Here is a 20,951-nt window from a genome sequence, read left to right on the forward strand (position 1 = left end):
TGTAACATTATGTAATCTCAAATGCTAAAGACAGTTGTGCTATCTGTAGCTTAATATTCCAAACAGGTGGCGTGGATAACGGCCAAGCCAGGATTCATCAACATCGTAGAGATGGTTTTGTAATGCACTGTAACTACCACCAGACTTTATGCTGTTCAAATACAATGAAAAATAAGAAGAACAAATAACCGGATCTTTCGTCCGAATTCCTGACAGCTAAACGGCAAAGATACCAAACTATTTAAGGCATTCGCTCCTGCTGTGCTTAAATAAAAGCAAAGGCGGAAGTAAACGACGGATGACAGTTTCCCTTCGATGTTTTCGTGTCTGGCGGCTTGAGTCGGAGCGGGTGGTTTTTCAGGAGGGAAACTTTACAAGGTTTAACGGGATTTCAGCACGATTGATTCATTTCGCTTCATTACCAGAGCCAGTAGAGCCATTAAGAAAGGTAGGAGTACACCTTGATTACGGAACATGTTAATTTTGTCGTGTATTATGACATTTTACCCGCTTCAGTTTGCGCCATTTTCGCTAGTTTGGTATTGCACAAATGTGCGCCTTTAGCTCTGGCGTTCTTTGTCCCTGTTCTTTAATAGGTTATGATATGGTTTATTCCTTCACGATATGTCACACCCCTGTTTTCTGTTGTAGAGTCGATATTATTAAGCATCACACAAATGCAGTCATCACTTTTTTTTATCCCAAACTGTGTCCATATCAAGTGCAATTGCGCATTTTTGTGCTGCATCAGGCCGTGTCAGACTCTTAACAGCGCCAGCAACTGGGGGATGTAGCACGATTCTGGCGCACATGAGTTAGCTTACGAAGCTAAGCAGGTAGCTTGCTAATCAGACAGCTTTGATACTCAGTTTGTACATGTTTCCATTAAACTAAAGCTCAGTGAACATCACAAATGAAATATCAATGGTGTCTGGTTCTGAGCCCCTTTTAGTTTTGAAACAGCAGGTGCTAAAAGCCTTGGAAATGCCGTTTTTTAAATCTGTTTTTGCTAATTTGGCTAGTACTCTTAGCGGTCCAGACGTGGCGAATACTTTTAGGTGTATTGTTTGCAAAATAGATTTAAACTGGCTAGCATTAATCTTACACATTAAGTTAAACATATACAGAGTGCAACTTTACTGCAATAAACTTCGTAAATGAGCAGTTGTTGCTATCACCGTTCTTTGCGTCAACGGTAACGTTACCTCGTTGTCATTACCCCAAAGCACCGTTGCTATAGAGATAATTTACATTCCAGTGGAAGAGCTAATTAGAGACGTTAATTAGTGCAGAAATACACTGACAAAACCTTGGTGTATCGCCACTTCTTTCAAAATAAGCGAATTAAAGAGGACAGGATGCACCCAGGACAGGTTCGATATAAATGTAACACATTCATCCAGAGAGGGGCTCAAATTGATTTGCTTGGACAATAATGAATATAGTCCTCTGTGTATATACAACTGTATCTGATAATTGGATCTAACTACATAGATAATGTCAAACTTTCAGTGTTTTGTTCTGTAATTTTGCCACATCGCTATAGAAGGTAAGATATGAGCTTACCTGTTACTTTTGCAATTTAAATTATAGGCTCATGGAGAAAAAGCCTAATTCCTTATGTCTGAGAAGTTGAAATAGCTTGAACCAAACCTTTGCTTTTGTAAAGCTGGGGTCACAAACTTGGTTCTCTGACTAAAAGGATGACATTTAACAAAAAGTTTGTATTTCTTACCTAACATTCTTTTGTTACAGGAGTTGACGATCATGTCAGGCATTGCATTGAGCCGGCTTGCCCAGGAGCGCAAAGCATGGCGGAAAGACCATCCTTTTGTGAGTAGTGTCTTTTAAAGATGCTTCCCTTCAGATACCTTTTTTTTTCTCTCAATGTAACCTTTTGTATGGTTTGATTAGATGATGTCCAGTTCAGTCTTAACACCTGTTGCTTTCCTCTTCAACTTTTTAGGGATTTGTTGCTGTACCAACAAAAAATCCAGATGGGACCATGAATCTCATGAATTGGGAATGTGCTATTCCTGGAAAAAAGGGGGTAAAGTATTTCAGTCTGTTGGCATACAAAAACATCTCTGCTTTACTTTAGCAGCCATGGTTAAATACAGTAGGGATAATGCATTAATAAGATTGATTCTGACATTACTGTGCATGATACAAAAGAGCTTGTGTGGTCTTAGAAAAGTTCTATACAATACAAGCTTTGCACACCAAGTTTTGGGAGTTTTTGCAAATCTACTTAGGGTTGGATGGGGACTGTCTGTGGACAGCTATTGCCAGGTCTCTCCAGAGATGTTAATTAGGGTTCAAGTCAAGGCTCTGGCTGGGCAACTCTAGGACATTCACAAAGTGTCCCTAAGCCACTCTTGGCTGTTTGCTTAGGTTTGTTTTCATGGTTTAAGGTGAACCTTCGACCTAGTATGAGGTCCTGAGCTCTTAGATTAGATTGTGAATTGGAGAATATATCTGTACTTTATTCTGCTTTCATTTAACCGTGACCAGCCCCCCAGTCCCCCAGTCCCCGCTACTGAAAGGCACCCCCACAGCATCATAGTGTCATGCTTCACTGTAGAGATGGTATCGGCCAGGTGACGAGCGGTGCCTGGTTTCCTACAGTCATAACTTTTAGAGTTTAGGCCAGACTCCCATCTGATTTTCATCAACCTGTCAATCCTGGTTTCATCAGACCAGAGAAGCTTGTTCCTCACAGTCGGAGAATCCTTCAGGTGCTGTAAGCTGGCTTTCATGTGTTTGGATCGAATGTGAAGCATAAAACCCTGGATCGGTGGAAGGCTGCAGTGATGGTTGTCCTTCTGGATATCTGTCCCACCTCCACACAGGATTTCTTGACCGCAGTCAGAGTGACTATCTGGTTCTTTGTCATCTCTCTAACTAGGGCATTTTTTCCCTAATTGCTCAGTTTGGCTGGGCAACAGGCTCTTAGAAGAGTCCTGGTTGTCAGTCTTCTGTTTAAGAATTATAGAGGCCACTTTCTTTTCTTTTGCCAATGTGATATTTCGTTTTTATTCTCTTTAATATATTTGCAAACATGTATAAAAATCTGTTAATGTTTTCATTATGATCTACTGAGTGTAGATTAATGAGGGGAAATGTATTTGAATGACTGTAGTATTGCACTAAAACTCAACAAAATTGAAAAAGTGAAGTTGGGGTTTAAATAATACATTTATAATACACTTTTCATTTTAAAACATCTCAGTAGTACAATAAAAACGGAGAATAAAACACATAAACACTCTAAACAAGCAAGGAGCAGACAATTTCTTGAAGAGGTAAGTCTTCTGCTCCTTTTTTAGAAGTGGTTTTCAAATGTTCAGGAAGGGAGTTCCAAAGGCGGGTGGCTGCTGAGCAGACCTCTCAGGCTCCCATAGTCCGTAACTTAGTCCTGGGGATATGAAGCAGGTGGGCGCTTGTACAACGGAAGTTGTGGGACAAAGTTTGCTGAGTGATGAGCTCCTTGAGGTAGGCTGGGGCATTGCCATGGATGCACTGATATGTAAGTAATGCAATTTTATATGGAATTCTGGAGGAGAGCGGGACCCAGTGAAGGGACTTGAGAATAGGTGTGATATGCTCATGATCTTATCAAGATCCTGGCAGTGCGGTTTTCTATATGCTGGAGGTTTTGAAGACTCTTGCCAGAGATCCTGATGAGCAGTGCGTTGCAATAGTCAAGCCTGGAGGATACAATGGTATGGACGAGCTTTTCTGCATCCGATAGCGTGAGAGTGGAATGGAGTTTAGCAATGTTTTTAAGGTGACAAAAAGATGATTTACACAGGTATTTAATGGAGTTGTTAAATGTTAGGCGAGGGTCCAGGTTACACAAAGGTTGTTAACTGTAGATGAGAGGTGAATATGTGTCCAGAAAAGATGATGGTCTTTATGAAAGAACTTATTTGGGGTGCAAACCAGTATGGCTTTAGTTTATGAACGGTTTAATTGGACGAGGTTTTGGTACCCATGCCTTATCTCCCCCAGGCATGTGGTTAGGGTTGACAGTGGTGATGACAGTGATGGAGATGCAGTTGAGGGGGTTGAGTAGGTCCTGATGTAAAGCTGTGTGTCATCAGCATAACAATAGAAAGAGAAGCCTGATGAAAATTTTCAAACAGATCTTGTAGGTGTAGATCAGGGGTCACCAACATGGTGCCTGTGGGCCGTTTCATCACATAGATGAATATCATTAATTTAATTGATTATTAATAGTAAGGTATTTAAATGTCAATTGAGCGAATTTGTTATTTCAAAAGTGTGTATTGAACTGGTAGCCCTTCGCATTAATCGTTACCCAAGATGTAGCTCTGTTTCAAAAATGTTGGTGACCCCTGGTGTAGATGGTCCTGAAGTTGAATGGCAACAGCTTTTTCCAGCACTTTACAATGAAAACGGGAGGTTGCAGATAGTCCACAGCCCAGCAAACAGGGCAAGTTAAGGAGGAGAGCGAGTGGAGTGGACGTGTCAATTTTTCCTCCACACCAAGGTTATATACCAGCAGGTTGCTGATGGAGGCAGTGATGAGAAGATTTAGAGTTTGCCCTCGGGTGTGTGTGCTGCTAGGTGTCAAGAAAGGGTGTTGACATTGATTTTCAAGTCTTCAAGTATTTTAATATTTGCAGATGTGGAACAAAGTTTTGAGAGGAGATCGCGCAGAATTCCCAGCTGTTTTATGGTTGAGATGCAGGCTACAGTGGAGAAGTTGTTGCATTTTAGCAGTTGCAAAGCAGAATTTGTTAACATCATTCTGGCCATGGACAGTTTTAGCCTAGAGCTAACCATCAGCTGCAGTCTGGAGACACAGAGATGGAGACCTGCAAGTACAGCCAGATTGTGCCACAGCATGAGGACACCGGGAGAAGCAGGTTGTGAAGAATGTTGGTTAGTGTTGGATCCCGGAAAGCCACAGATGTCCGAAACAGTCGGCCTGGGTTTAGAAGCTAATGCCGGTCGCTAGGTGCTCCTGACTGAAGCAGACTGATGGCCGACAGGCGATGACCAGGCTAAAAGACAATACAGAAGAGAAACGGCACAAGAAAATCACTAGAACCAGGCAAAAGGGCAGCAAGAAAGGCAGAGCTCACAGACTTTATCTGACTTTATTTGAGGGAGAAGCGAAAACCAAAACACACCAGCAGCTTCTCCTACTCCTGCTTGATGACGATTAATACTAATATGAATAATTAATACTTTATGAATGCACTGTATCTGTGTCAGTTCATGCTGTTTTATGTAGATTTTTTTTTCTTTGTAGATGGTTACAAAGCTATTGCTGGTATCTTGACTTTCCTCCTTGCTTACTACTCGGAAACCTTCAACATCTTGTCTGCTGCTGCAGCTGCCACCCAATATACCCTTAACTGATGAGGAATTAATTTATTCATAATCATTAGAAGTTGATGCATAGTTTAGTTTGTTAGCTGGTGAGAACAGAACTGTAATAATGCAAACATAATAGCAAAATAATTGAACATAGTTTGTTTGTCCCTGATTTTAAAAAGTTCTTGGCTTTGGATTTTATTTTTTGCCATTGTGTAGTTCACAACAGTAGATAGTTTTAACAGCTTAATGTAGTGTGAATAACATCAAAGGTTAGAAACTGTGGATTCAAGCTGAATTAACAACTTGATAAAGTGAGTTGTTGCCATGTAAAGTTACTTCAGACTCACAAGGGCTTATAACTAGCTCCTTACTTTTATTTTTCATTTGACAGGTTATTATTTTTGTTTAAGATGTATCTCTTATCTGAACTCCCTCTCAACTGCAATGGTCAATGCAATGTTTGCGAGACTTGGCATGATCTGTGCGTTAGTTTTAATTCCTACTCAGTATGATAGGTGGCGTACTTAAACAAGCGCTCCTATTATTTGCACACAAGACTAAGAGCAGAAGCCCAGTTGTGGCAAATGACATGATCTCAGTATGAAGCATGTCAGTGTGTTTTTGTACAAACAATTACTCACCAATGTAGCAGGTAGTCTTCTGAGATTTACTTGCCTTTGGCACTTGGCCACATTTAATTTTGAAACCTGGGTTTGAAAACAAAAGTGTATTAAAAAACTAGACTGCCAATAGAAAATTAAGAGTTGTGGTGGGTTTATGTTAATGATTGTTTCTCCTCAGACTCCATGGGAAGGAGGCCTTTTCAAACTGCGCATGTTGTTCAAGGATGATTATCCTTCTTCACCTCCAAAATGTGAGTCGTGTTTTGTATGTGCATTCTAAACGTAGTTGGTTTTGTGACTACTACTACACACAATTATTGTGCTATAGCAGATGCTTTTTGAAATCTATCATTATTCAGTCCTAAGATTAATTTAACGACAAACACTTAAACCTAATTTCTGTTATTTCATTCAAGGGCATATAGCATCACCAGGCATTATCTGCTGTCAGGAGAAACATTTAGGCTTGTTTATGATTGTCTGTCTACAGCATTAATATTTAAATTGAACAAGACAAAGGTAGAAGCCTAGTACCCCTCCAAAATCAGGTTAGGGAATTAGGAAAGAGGAAGCCTGGTTCCCCCATGTAGATTTGTCAGTGAACGCAGATTTGCCATGTATACAATAACCAGCCTTCTAATAGTCTCTCTCCAGCTGTGCATGTGTGAAACGAAAGGCTGCAGACAAGAACACACAGCTGAGTGAAAGACATGTCCGCCTTTTTTAAAAAAAGAGTCTTGTCTAAAATCAAACAGAAAATATAACTAACCCAAAGTTTGTCATAGCAGTATAAATGAGCCATTTTCTCTGCTGATTTAAAAAAATAATAATATATATATTTTTTTAATTCAGACAGTTCCTGGTGTGTGTGTTTGTGTGTGTGTCCCCCCTCCATTTTATTTATTCATTTTTTCTTCTCCTTTCTCTGCCCCTGCGCTATCACTCTGCACCAACATGAATGAAAACACACACACACACAAAAGCCAGAACATGGCATTTTCTGTCACTATATAGTTGAAATCCGGTTACTTTTTACCGGTTTCTCTGAGTAAACTTATTTTTGTTGTTTATGATTTCTAAAGACTGCAACTGATTAAACTTGGTCTAAAAGCAAAGTAAATGTGTCTACAGTACCAGGGGACTGATGTCCAGCATTAAGGCGCTTGGGTAGTGGTAGTGTTTGAATGTTGCATTAAAATAATGTTAAGGCTGTGTTTGTATGAAGAGCAGCTTCTCTGTTAGTTAATCTTTTGACATTTGTAATGTTTGTGAAAGATGAGCACACCTAAAATTGTATTCTTTCAGGTAAATTTGAGCCTCCACTCTTCCATCCAAATGTGTATCCATCGGGCACAGTATGCCTATCTATTCTAGAGGAGGATAAGGACTGGAGACCAGCCATCACAATAAAGCAGGTTTGGATAGCCAAACATACATTATTTATATTACTGAGCCTTTTCCGAAAGGCTTCTTCTTTTTTTTTTTTTACTTGGTTTCTTTCTGTTTCATTTATATTAACACAAATACACATAATTTGATGGAGGTTTACTAGTATGTTAGATTGTTCGGGTCAGTAAGTCCAACATAATTATTGTAAAAAGAATGACATTAACTTTATTGCCTTTGAGAGAGCGCATCTTTTTGAGTTATATTTAAAACAACTAAACTAAGAAACTAAAAGAAGGTGTCAAATTGTTCAGATCATCTTTTTTTTTTTTTTTTTTTTTTTTTTTACTGCAAAATAAGTAATGTTTTGAGTTATTGACTCATTCTGTGAAATCTCAACCAATTTAAAATGGGGTAAATATAACTGACTTAGAACTTTGTATTCCAATAAATAAATAAATGGATGCATAGATGGATACAGTGCATCCAGAAAGTATTCCCAGCGCTTAACTTTTTCCACAATTTATGTTACAGCCTTATTTCAATGTGGATCAAATTCATTCTTTTCCTTAAAATTCTACAAACAATATCCCATAATGATAACATGAAAGAAGCTTGTTTTTTTAAAATCTTTGCTAATTTATTAGAAAGTATTTGTTGCCTTTGCCATGAAACTCTAAATTGAGCTCTGGTGCATCCTGTTTCCACTGATTATCCTTTTTACAACTTGATTTGAGTGCAATTCAGTTCATTTGACAAGATTTGGAAAGTCATACACCTATCTATATAAGGTCCTTCCACGGTTAACCAAGCCATGAAGTCCAAGGAATTGTCTTTAGACCTCAGAGACAGGACTGTATCAAGGCACAGATCTGGGGAAGGGTACAGAAAAATGTCTGCAGCATTGAAGGTCCCAATGAGCACAGTGGCCTCCATCCTCTGTAAATGGAAGAAGTTTGGAACCACCAGGACTCTTCCTGGAGCGGACTGCACAGTCAAACTGTGATCGAGAGAGAAGGGGGTGACCAAGATCCCAATGGTCACAGACTCCGCTCATCACCTGGCCAGTACAGCAACTTTAAGCACACAGCCAAGATAACAAAGGAGTGGCTACAGGACAACTCTGTGAATGTCCATGAGTGGCCCAGTTAAGAGATGTGAAAATGGCTGTGCACCACGGCTCACCGTCCAATCTGATGGAGATTAGGCGGTACTGCAAAGAAGGATGACTGAAACTTCCCAAAAATAGGAGTGCCAAGCTTGTAACATACTCAAAAAGCCTTGATGCTGTAATTTTTGGGAAAAGAGCTTCAACAGAGTTTTAAGAAAAGGCCGCAAATACTTATCTACACGATTTGTTTTTTTGTTTGTTTGTTTTTTACAGAGATGTAATGTACAAAGATTTCAAACAAACTTTCACATTGTCATTATGAGGTATTGTCTGTAGAATTTTGAGTAAAATAATTAACTTGATCCGTTTTGAAATAAGGCTGTAACATAAAGAAATGTGAGAAAAGTTTTGAATACTTACTGGATGCACTGGAGATAACGTGGGTCAGATGCTGATCTTTATAACATCACTTTCTCACATTGATTCATTTATCCCACAGATCTTATTAGGTATCCAGGAACTGCTAAATGAGCCAAATATCCAGGATCCAGCCCAAGCAGAGGCTTACACAATCTACTGGTGAGTAACATTGAATTTGATCTGGAAATGCTGTATGTTGTCCAGCTTGGTTTTAGTTATTTAAGAAATTTTTAATCCCCCAGGGGGAAATGTTTGCTTTACCCCTTCATGTCTTGTGAATGTAACCTTTATCATGACTTGTTTTAGATTAATGCAAGGATCAGAGCACCATAATAAGTTTTTACTTTTTTGTTATTAATCTTTTCCAGCCAAAACAGAGTAGAATATGAAAAGAGAGTTCGAGCACAAGCCAAAAAGTTCTCCCCCTCATAAGGGCAAAGACTCGCTCCGCTGCGGCAGAAGGGTTTAACAAGAATCACCTCCCCCTCCCCCCCCCCTCAGTCTCTCAATGAATGTGCTCCTCTCACAACGAGACTTGCTTAAAGACTTGTATTTAAACTCCACACATTCTGTGCCACCCGCTCTCCTTTGACCTAACTTTTATTTGTTTTTTTGTTTTTTGGTTGGTTTTTTTGTTTTGTTTTTTTGGCTCTTAATTGCCGGTTGGCACATAATGCTGGAAGGGGATTTCTTTTTTTAAACATTGTCTTATGTGGTGCAAGGGACACAGCTTGGTACCATTTTCATCAACTCCATGCAAGTTGACTCATCAATGGTCAAGGAAGAAAATGACTTTGGTTTCTTTTGCTCTTTCACAGGGTCTGTTCCTTTGTTTTGTTTTTTGTTTTTTTTCCCTTTATTTTCCATAAATTTAATGTAAAATTAGCTTATTTCATTGTCAGTATTTCAACTGCTGTATAATGAATGGCACTTTTATACTGTTGTATCTCACTAGTGTCTCTAGATGGCTGTCTAATTCTCTTTCCCGGGTTTTCTATTCAGCATGCTGTAATATATGATAGAAATTGCTGCCTTGGCTGTCTTTTTGTTATTCAGAGTGTTTGCTATGGAATAAATAAAAGTGGCCACAAAGACTGAGGCAGGTAGGCTTACTTCTGTATCAGACTCTAAGGTTATATGGTGCTTTGTTCATGTATGTGTTGCCGTAAATAAAACTTTCTACAAAACATTAGGTTTATTTATTTTTGTTTTATTGAGTAAAATATGAGATGTATTCGTGACCTATGATTTCAGAAACAAAGTAAATTAGTCATTTTGTTTCTGAAGAGATTTTACAGTTCTTTGAAATGTACTTATTAGATGCTAGAACAAAATTATCTTATAGTTATAATAAGATCATTGATGTTCTGCATGATTTGCAAACATTTTACATTTGATAGCTAATTATCACAGGTGTAAAAAGTAAAACAAGCATTTAAAGCAGCTGGTTTCAGCTTATATTTCCCATTAAAACATTTGGCCTCAGCCTTACAGTTCTACATACAGAAGTGTTTACGTTTCCCTGGTGGTGTCCACTCCTATAACCCCCTGTAAGCATGAGCTCCCATGGTGCTCTGTAGTGATTGGAGTTGACTGCTGGAAGGTGCTCAGGGTGCAGTACTCATTACAGTACCAGGGAGGGTCCTTCTCCAGAGAGAGGTTGCTGCAGAGCCAACACCCTGAGTCCCCCTCAGCAGGGCTTCCTGGCTGGGATATGAGTGTCAGATTTTTTAGTGAGCTCTCCTGAGCTGACAGCTGATCCATGGTGCTCACAATGTAGGGGACACCCAGGAGGGAAATATCACAGGTGTGGTCAATAATGTTGCTGTATGCACTGCCTTCCATTAGCTGGTGGTGAGACTGGGGCTGGGACTCTTCCTCCAGAACAGCTACGCACTTTGTCAAAGTGTCAATTTGGAGGGTTTCCTCTGTTTTCAGCATGTCTGCTGAGTTTTCTTGTGTAATCACCCAACTCTATAATCACAAACATGGTTATTGAAATTCAAGAGGTAGTTAATAGTTGCTAATATTTTATTTAAGAAATGTACCTTGAAATCTCCCTGACAATCACTGTACAGGGTGTGGAAATAGGGTGCTGGAGTTGGTATAAAGGACTTTTGCCTCCACCTGTAAGTGTCAGAAACTTAAAGACAAACCTTTTGTGCACAATGATTGTAGGAAGATGCATTGTTTTAATACTGTGGTTTTTGATTTGATGAGTCTAAAGATGGAGGAGCATCTTACTTTAACACAGGAGCATAGCACAAAAATAGGATGAGTGGCACCATCACACATAAGGGGATGAACACCTTGCCCAGATCAAACTCCAATCCCACTCTTGGGGGACCTGTTCAGTCCAAAAATGCGTAGACAGAAATTAAAAAATACTAAAAGCCACCTTCTCCCCAGAATTAATTGATAGAGATGCACCTAGATTGCTTGTTTTTATAAGGGGAGGCTCACCATTCATGGCTGACCCAGTCACCCACTGAACCTCAGTGGACCAGTCACTGCATTGTCCCTTGTAAAAAGCCTGATTAGGACTTGCAAGTACTCTGGCAGTATACTCAGTGTTCGGGACAAAATTCTGATCGTCCACTGAATATTTTGTACTGCCTGTGTTAATGGCATGTGATACCACCTAAAAGAGAAAATGCAGGTTGTAGGGAAACTTTAAATTCACTTTAAATTCTAAATCAATTCAGAAACAATAAGAGAAAAAAATACAAATACAGATAAATGGGTAAAACATTCAAATAATGTTTAAGTTTCCATTTCTGTTGTGTGTCAGAATCTACTTTTAGGACCTTTAGGTTCAGAATAAACTAGATTTACGTTCATTATGGATTTTTATACCAGAACAGGCTGTTAAATGCATCAATTTCTTAATACAAGTAGCCAAAAGGTCTGAGGTGAGAAAGACCCATGAGTTAAAAAGGTCACAGTTTTTCATCATCCACAGACTGTCCCAACACTGAGCTGTCGACTTACAGACAGAAAGTCAAGAATATAGTCTCTAGAGTCATGTCTGTGTCTTACTTCACTAGACGAAACCAAATTAAATTAATTTCATTTAGGATGTTGCAGATTTGCAGAATAGTAACAGCAATTTGCATCAAACTAACAAACCTAGATTTTTGTTATATTGGTTTTGTTTTTAAAAACATTTTCATTATTAAATTTTGAATTTCTGAATGAATTAATTTCCTGCTCTAATAGATCAAACTGTTTCCCAAATGTGCCTGTTATGGCCAACAATGGCTGTTTAATAAAATAATCTTACATTATGTTTCTCTCCTGTTTTGTAGAAATGAAGCTGATAGTCTAAGTTCTCAACCAGTTCGGTGAATACACTGTATTCCTCGTAAGTACTTTTCCAGGTGAAATGGTGTCGGCTGGAGTTCTGGGTAACTGTGAGGCAGCATGGTGCATTCGGTTTTACTGACGAGAGGACACATTACAGACAAACAGCATAAGAACATGTTATGTTTGTTTGGCTATGAGAACAGAGAAAAACTATTAATTTTCTTACTGTTTTTATAAGGTGTAAATTGATCATCTAGCATCTCACAGACTTCGGGTTCATCATTTTGCTTGTGACAAAGTGAAATTTCCAAGGTATCTAAATCCGTAAAGGTGCTTGGGGGAAAGTCAGGTCTTTTAACAGAGCAGGAAGAATTTCCATAGCTGTTTGTCAGGTCACAGACAAGAGTCTCTCTGCATACAGAGGAGAGAAAGAGCAGCATGGGACACAGCGTAATCATATTTGGGGTCATTCATCATTACTATGTGAGTGAAAAAAAGGCCTCACTCTTCCTCTTGTGCCAAAGTGAGCCAGTAGGAGTAGTTGCTCTCTGAGGTGTTTTCCGATGGTGTGATAGTCAGGGAGCAGTTGATGGTGACCAAGTAATCCGTCACACAGTGAAGATTGTGGCTACCTAAACTTAAACAGGCAATGTTTTCTTTAGACTGTCAAGAGCCAAAACTCATTTTAATGAGAATCACTTTGTGAATAAACTGTAACATTTAAATGATATCTAAACAGCACACATTATTTATTATTGTGTATGAGATCAGTCACAAGACATTATAATAATTATCATTTAAAGCAAGCGACTTACATTGAAGAAAAACCTACATACAACCCAAACCTAGTATCACCTATAAAATACTGGCATTCCCACATGCAAGTTGAAAATGTTATTGGTTCGTGTAATTTGTCCTCTAGTTCTATAATGGGTGCAAATTCTGCTGAGGTGGCAAAATCCTCATCCTGTGTTCAAAAGCCATCTTATTTTATCTGAAGCTAATATGAGCCTTCAGCCGTCTGTAAGACAAGTTACAAACATACAAAACTTGTCTCTTGGTCTTGCTGTTCCTGTGCAGGCACACAGTGTCCAGTGAGGGCTAAAGGAAGAATTTCATACTAAAGTGAATGTAACTTTGGAAGATACACACTTGATTTCCTAACTCAGATAATCAAGTGTCTTAATGCATGAACCTTAGAGTTTACAGTATTTGTGCACAGAAAAGCATCATTAGGGCTGTTATGGACAGAATTGATTACTGCAACCAATAATTATTTACAGGTACAATGTGCCCATTTTAAATGATGGACTGCATCTACAGTACACAGGACATATCTCAGCTTTACACGTCCCCTCTCACAGTGTCTATTCAAAGTAAGGGTTTGATCCAAGCATGTTAATATGTCACCTCCTAGTTCACTCAACCACAGGTTCCTCTGTCACCGTGTGTGTGAATAGGGTAAATAAATAAATAGTATTCCGCGTCTTTGGCTTTTTTTTTTTTTTTTTTTTTTACCTTTTATTATATTATAACATTGAATTACTAGGCTTTTTTTAAACAAAAAAGTATGCAAAGATGCTTTTTTCAATGTTAAAACTCCGCAAATAATCTAAATAATAAGAAATATAAAAATTAAAATAATCGGTTACTTATGCAACTACAAAGGTGATAGAGGATTTGGTGGTTAAGTATCAAGGACACCTCAAGATATGAACAGAAAGATTAAATCCCTGAAATAACCTTATAGTTAACCTTATAAATAACTGTTATCTCACTCTACCCACTCTGTCTTTCAATATTTCTTTTGTTATCATGACTGATTTTCTTATTCAGTCCAAGATCTATTTCTAAGTATTTTTTTTCTTTTTACTTAGCATTTAAATTATAAACATGATGGATAAAAAAAAAAAATCAACATTTATACAAATACCCCCAACATCTAAAACAGCGTTTTGGTTAATTAATGTATGTAACACTAAAATACAATGTAAACTCTTCAGTTATAAATAAACCTAACCTGACTAAAAACCCTTTAAATAACCATATCAAGGATTTAGAAAAATAGAAACTACTGGCAGTGAGACAACCTGTGACGGAGTGCCTGTGGAGACAGATGACGTTGGTAGACACGAGCAGCAAAAGCAGGATCAGGTTCAGCATCAGCGTAGAGCTCTGATCCATCGCACCTGTCAACCCAGACATAACCTCAGCCCTGGGTCTCTAAGTCACTCTGCTTAAATGTAGGCTAACAGGGAGGAGGTGTAAGTCAGTGTCTTCATGCTGATTGCTATCACTCACATGTCACTAGTGAGAGAGGATGTGCTTTTTTGAGAGAACGGTTGAAAATGGAAAGTGTGTGAAAGAGGTATGTCTACACTATAACCAAACCAAATGGACTCTTGTCATCTCATGTCACAACCACACAGTTTCACAGTTTGTCTTTTCTTAAAATGTTGCTCAGTCCTGTTTTAATTTCTTTGGAAAACCAAACCTCGTGTTCTGAGGTGTCACTTTGTGAAATATTTACAGAACCGGAAAAGAACCACATGATATAAGCTTTTGTTGAGTTGGCAAAACAGCTAGAATGCCATGTCTCGTAAATATGAATTACTATACACACTAACTACTCTGAGACAAAATGTTCCCACACTCACATTAAATCGTTTTTTTTTTATTACTACACATAAACATTTATATAGATGTTTGTCACATAAGTGGATGAAATTGTCCAATATGTGCTATCTAAATTCAAGTGACTTTCACAGAATGTAGAATATGTTTTAATTCCTAACATATGGCCGTTGTTGGATACTTTTCAGGATACTTTTAGTATATGGTGAGCAACCCGCATGAGTGTTGTGCAACACTGTTGGCTGCATGCTGAAGTGATTCTGTAAAAGATAAGAGCTAAAAGTGAATATTATGTTTTTCTCTGAGGTTTGTGAATTTGTTTATTTAGAGTTCTTAAAGAGGAGGACTTCATTGTAAGCAAGTGCATAGTGGTGTCTGTATTAGCAAGAGTTATAATGGTTCGAAAAGCAATACAGACCAAGCTTCATATTTAAAATATAACTTCATAATATGTGAAGACAGGAAACAAATCAACTGAGCAGGTTTACACATATAGTCCTACTCGGTTGAATTTGGGTTTTCACTATAAAAATATATCTCTGCTGCTCATCTGACTTTACCACAGTGCTTAAGAGAGGCCTATTTTTATTCATTGAAAGCTAAATGACATTCTGGACCAGGCCACCGCGACCCCCACCCCCAATTGACACAATGTGAACTTGTAATAAAAATATGCTTGAGATGAGCTTGTGAGATGGGAGTGTTTTAATGTGCTAATATTGTGCAAGAGCTGAAACGCTGATATAGTTGCCTCTATCTGCGAATTTGTTGCAGTCGCTCTGCATCTGATATGAAAGAGTTGTTCAATTTTTTGGGCGTTTTGATAAAAACTGTTTCCTTCTTTATGATAAAGACACTAAGATAATAGAAAGCTAGAGATGTACAGATGTCACTTTTGGCTGAAAATAACATGCACTCTAATGGAAGGACGTGATATCATCAGCACAAAGTTTCATTTGGTAGGGGCTTAGAAATGTCTACTGCCAATTGAGACTGTGTCTGTAAAACACACTAGTTGATGTCATCTCGGTGTTTAAAGTGAATGGTCAGCAGACATGCAGACAGGGCATTATTATTCAATATTTATTTGATAGTGTTTACAGAGTTTTCTTCAATATTTCAATTGCACAAGTCCTTTACACAGACGGTAATTATAAAAACAATGATCGTTCAGTGAATATGTACCCACTAAATAGCTTTCATGAAAATAAAGAGTTGGTACTACAATAATACTTGACCTATAAAACAAACCTCTTGTGTAACCTACGTCTTTACCATTTCTTCCACATTTACTGTATAAAAAATGTTCCAATGCAACAGGATACAAAAATATGACAATTGACCCTGTTTAAACAGATTGCTAGTTTTAACTTATACTGTGACATACTAGATCAAGGATCTAGTTGAGAACTTGAGGCACACCAGCATGGATCACTCACAGGCAAGTTTGCCATCAAAGGACGACAGTGTGATGGCAAAGGCTTGCAGGGCACACATGGGGAAACTGTAATCCATGGAAAAGACGTCCTCAGCCACACGGCCAAACTGCATCACAATGTAATCATCTGGAAAAGACATCAGCACAGGAAGAGAGCACACACAAAACACTGAGTAGGACTAAGATGAGACAACTTCTACCAGTTGTTCAGCACAGAAGAGACACAACTGTCCTACCATTGTCAGGGTGGATGATCTGGAAGTTTTTGACAGAGGCCTGGGTGACACGCCCGTGGAAGTTGAGCACATAAGACTGAGTCTGCTCGTTCCAGCTTGGGGATTTGTTCACCAGGGTGACCAGTTTGTCTGTGTTGCCATTCACATGGCGAGCCAGCAGTGTCTCAAGATCCTGACAGACAAAGAAAATTAAAAGTTATTTACAATATCAACTTAACCGTCATCATTACGTGATTTGTTTTTATCCTACATTTTTTGGACGAATAGACACTCTTTCATCGTTCTCCAGCATGCCAGGAATGATCACTGTCATTTTCCTTGGACCCCTGAAACCCAGCACATTTGTTTCCTGAAACAAAATAAATGATGGTGTTGATTTAATTGGATGATATGCTTTGTAAAGAGGTATAGAGTATGGTGTGTATGTGGACTCACATAGCATATTGCTGCCAGCTCTTGCCGCACTGATTCACACTCTTTGATGAAGGGTTTTTTCTCTGGGTTTTCTCCTCCATCGTAAATGGTGAACTTTGTACCCAGAACATTGGACCTGAAACATTAGATACCAGATCTGAAATCATCAATCAGATAGAAGATGTCAACTTTAACAGTATTAAGGAAAAAAACTGGGTGCATGCCCATGTTTGTCCAGTGACTGCATTACCTTGGTGACAGTGAATGTTTAATACTATCTAAATAAAATTACACCAAAGCTGACAATGTTTATATTTATCTAAACTGATAACATTAACATTAAGTCTAATGTAGAAATAAAACACAAGTGCACCTTAATTTTCCAATGTAACAGTTTGTGTCTCTGGACAGATTTGTTGGATCAGTGGAGATGAGATAGTTGGATGTTTTGCACTTCTTCCTTTTCCTGCCTGCCATTAAAAAAACCTTGGCAGCGGCACAATGAAGAGACTCATTTTAGAACCAACAAACCATTAAGAGAACACAGACATTGAAACATGAGATTGTGAGACTGTGCCAACCCTCTTTCCATCCTCCTTCTCCATGTGGAGGTAGTAGGTCGGGTAAATGCCCTTCTCCATGCCTCGCCGATCTCTGGTGACCCTGCACTGGATTGTTACATCTCTGGGGGCTGGTTGCAAAGCAAACCTCTCAAGATCCTCTACTGATATTGGAGAAGTTGACTGAAATGGGAAAGTTTGTCACCTGTAGATGCTTTCTGCAGCAAATCAAAATGAGGTTCACATTCGTTTAATCTGTTCTGGATTGAATGATTTGTTTTGTGTGTGTGTGTGTGTGTATAATGTCTCACTCTTGCATTACAATCACTGCCTGATGATGAACTCCTCCTGTAGTTGGAGTTTAGTGAAGCTAGACTCGTATTTTTCTCTGCTTTGTTAGTTTCTTTCTCCTTTTCTTGAAATTCCTCGTCTTTGCTCTCGTCACTTATTTGGCACCTGGCTGTGGAGGAACACACACACACAAAACACAATTCTTAACAACTTCCAAGTCTTATAGAGCAGCACAGAGTATAAGGGAGTGACACACATGATCACACACATGTGTCAAGTTGTTTTTTCCTCTTTGCTGATTTACGGTCAGGCTTCTGTGATGCATCTTCCTCTTCATCGTCACTTGTATCATCTTTATCCTTTTTCAGAGTTTCTGTCTCCACCTCTGACTCCGTCTTCATAGTTGAAATCTCCTCTTGTAATGTTTTCTCTGCAAACGACAGGACACTTTATTGCTGTGAAAGTTAAGAACAATAAACCTTCATGCCTTTCCTTCTTTGGACATTACACAGAAGGCTGATGTTACACTGATGTTACTTTTATGTTCTTGTTTGGTTTTCTGTGTGTCTCCAAATTCTTTCACTTTGTCCTTCTTCTTTGGTTTCTTCTCCTTTTTCTCCTTGTCTTTGTCCTTCTCTTTCTCCTCGTTCTGCTCGTCCTCTGAAAAAGCAGTGACTTGCTGATTAATCATTTATTAAGCAGATTGCTTCCTAGTTTTACATTAGCATTAGCATAAAAAACAAAAGAAAACAGAACGCACACACAAACACACACATGCACAGCTCCTTATTGTCTAGGCCTTAAATATTTTGTGTCCATATCTCACGTTTGGCTTTTTCTTTGTTCACATCTTTCTTCTTTGTCTTTTTTCCCTCCACCTGGCCATCGTTCTCCACGTCACACTTCACCTCTGGCTCTTTGTCAATCTCCAGGTTCATTTTCTTTGGAGTAACAGGCTTCTCTGAAGGCATCTCACCTAGCATCATGCTTGCTGTCGTGTTGCATTCACCCAGTGTAATCTCATCAAGTGGGTTATCATGTGCATGCTCAACTTGATCTGCAGAAAACAAAAACAAATGTGTTTTAAAGCAACTGGACTTATAATTATTCACAAAATATATATTGATCATTTTAATTGTTCTAGTACTAACCAGTCAGGGAAGTGTTGCTCAGGGATTGGCTGATTAATAGAGGAGTTTCATCACAGCGGACAGCTTTGTGCTTTCGGTTCTTTTGGCGAGTATCTCGATTGGCTACCACCATTTGAGCATCGGCCCTCTTCTTTTGCTGCGTTTTCATCAAAAGGATTCGCTGTGGGAGGAATTAATGTTAGACTTCCAAAAATGTATATCTAGGTCCATACAGTGTCAACACATTATCTATACATGTAGCTACAGACATTACTGTGATTATTATGCATTTGTTTCACATTCTACAGGGATATTTTTCCACTTTTAGTACTTTTTGTACTCCATACCAGATTAGATTCAACTTTAGGGTCATTACGCATGTACAAGTACAAAGCAACGAAATGCAGTTTAGTATCGTATTAGGAGTGTCATAATCAGTAAGTGCAAAATACACAGTGTTTACAGTATGTGCAAGATAGGCACTATTATGGACATAATGTACCAGTGGACATTTATCGTAAATAAATGTATTTGATAAAGAAACACACACACATACACACAGCCACACAAACTATGGCTAATATGTTTATCATACATAAATCTTTTTGATAAAGAAACATACACATACACAGAGCATGGTCACTCTTAGCAGTCTGCAGCTACACAGCCTCTCTCTGCAAGAACTCCACTCAGTAATGTCCTATTTACACAATAGTATGAGTATTTGGGGTATTGGAGGTACTGCAATTTTATATGCATATATTTAATCAACTAAACTAACCATAAGAAAGTATGAGACACTAGATAAAGTGTTAGGATGTCATCTGGGGTAACCTGAACAATTAAAGTTCAGCTTGCTTGTTCAGCTTCTTATCAGAGCAGTATATTCCCTCTGCTTTCCCTATATTTAAATATCTCCCTGTTAGCTGAAAACTCCTCCAGATTACCGTATCTGGAAATGTGTGGTCTGTACATTCTGTCAACTGTTTTTCTGCTCGAAGCGTACATAGCATAAAATAGGAGATCCAAGGGAAGTTTAACACATGTACAAACCGTACAATGTTTTGCAACCATGCAAGTGGAAAATTGTTGAAATCACCCTTTTATGTAAGTTATTTGTTATGTAACATATGTTGTATTTGCTGTAGTTATCTGGATTTTATTAGTGATAGTAGTATTAGTATTTCATTAACATTAGATTACCGCTACTCTTGGTCTCGGTGGTTATTACATTTTATCGGCTCATCTTTCTCGTCTAAGTTGCTTATACAGCACTCAACTTACTCACATACTCACACACTGTGGAATATAAAGAAGACCTAAAGTTGAGCGGTAGTTCCAAACAGCAGGAGGTTCTGATCTCACAAGACTCCATAAAGCTCCATTTCTTTAGGGAGCTCTGTCTCAAACCACTTGTCAATTAATTAAAGGAAGGAAGAAGTTGCAGTCTTTTCTATCAGCACAAACTATGGCTAATATGTTTATCATACATAAATCTTTTTGATAAAGAAACACACACATACACAGAGCATGGTCACTCTGAGCAGTCTGCAGCTACACAGCCCCTATACACAGCAAACTGTGGTGCAGTGTGTACAAAAACTCAATACTCAAGTGAAAGTGCATTTATGGGCCTAAACAATTCTCCACTACAAGTAACACTTTCAATTTTTACTCAAGTAAAAGTACTACGCAGATATCTACATTTTTCTCAGAGTACAAATGTAGAAATACTCTAAAATAAAACTTTCAAACAATGCCAATTATGGTAATTATGGGAAAACATAAACAGCAATTATCCAAAATAGGGGTCAACAACAGGTGGTATTATTGTTGTGGCTGATCAGTGTATATATACCGTATATCATTCTCACTGAAGGTTATTTGAAGTGCATTGCAATCATACCAGCTTAAACAAAACATTGATCATTTCTTCTTGTTTCTTTACCTGGTTGTCCAGCTTCTGTTGTCGTATATCAGGGTCTTCCATGGCTGAGTAAAGACTCAGCTAATTATAGAGTTGTCAAAGGATAATTAAGGAAAATTTAAA

General features: G+C 38.4%; 3 protein-coding genes across 4 annotated transcripts; 1 reads left to right on the forward strand and 2 right to left on the reverse strand.

Moving 5' to 3' along the window:
- The first annotated feature begins 8 nt into the window (after positions 1-8).
- Positions 9-10,081, forward strand: ube2ib (ubiquitin-conjugating enzyme E2Ib). 2 transcript variants are annotated; one of them, XM_067489333.1, is made up of 7 exons: positions 9-448; positions 1,756-1,833; positions 1,967-2,050; positions 6,154-6,226; positions 7,281-7,390; positions 8,972-9,051; positions 9,711-10,081. In XM_067489333.1, exons 1-7 carry the CDS (start codon positions 299-301, stop codon positions 9,811-9,813), a joined length of 678 nt encoding a protein of 225 aa, XP_067345434.1. In that variant the 5' UTR covers positions 9-298; the 3' UTR covers positions 9,814-10,081. The 2 variants fall into 2 exon arrangements, with proteins under 2 accessions (XP_067345434.1, XP_067345435.1); XM_067489334.1 differs by having other exon boundaries at positions 131-448; positions 9,261-10,081.
- A 51-nt stretch (positions 10,082-10,132) lies between these two features.
- LOC137106202 (interleukin-21 receptor) lies at positions 10,133-14,478 on the reverse strand. The gene is made up of 8 exons (XM_067489315.1): positions 14,289-14,478; positions 12,704-12,830; positions 12,425-12,609; positions 12,176-12,333; positions 11,356-11,533; positions 11,137-11,239; positions 10,941-11,019; positions 10,133-10,866 (listed from the first exon to the last, which is right to left on the reverse strand). Exons 1-8 carry the CDS (start codon positions 14,401-14,403, stop codon positions 10,405-10,407), a joined length of 1,407 nt encoding a protein of 468 aa, XP_067345416.1. The 5' UTR covers positions 14,404-14,478; the 3' UTR covers positions 10,133-10,404.
- Positions 14,479-14,739: 261 nt separating this feature from the next.
- On the reverse strand, positions 14,740-19,439 carry si:dkey-220f10.4 (tubby protein homolog). The gene is made up of 11 exons (XM_067489338.1): positions 18,923-19,439; positions 18,598-18,828; positions 18,309-18,431; positions 18,040-18,201; positions 17,792-17,940; positions 17,502-17,663; positions 17,294-17,406; positions 16,942-17,056; positions 16,757-16,855; positions 16,507-16,678; positions 14,740-16,397 (listed from the first exon to the last, which is right to left on the reverse strand). Exons 1-11 carry the CDS (start codon positions 19,068-19,070, stop codon positions 16,264-16,266), a joined length of 1,608 nt encoding a protein of 535 aa, XP_067345439.1. The 5' UTR covers positions 19,071-19,439; the 3' UTR covers positions 14,740-16,263.
- Between the last annotated feature and the right edge of the window lie 1,512 nt (positions 19,440-20,951).

This window comes from Channa argus, chromosome 20 (assembly GCF_033026475.1).
Source record: "Channa argus isolate prfri chromosome 20, Channa argus male v1.0, whole genome shotgun sequence".
Lineage (NCBI taxonomy): Eukaryota > Metazoa > Chordata > Actinopteri > Anabantiformes > Channidae > Channa > Channa argus.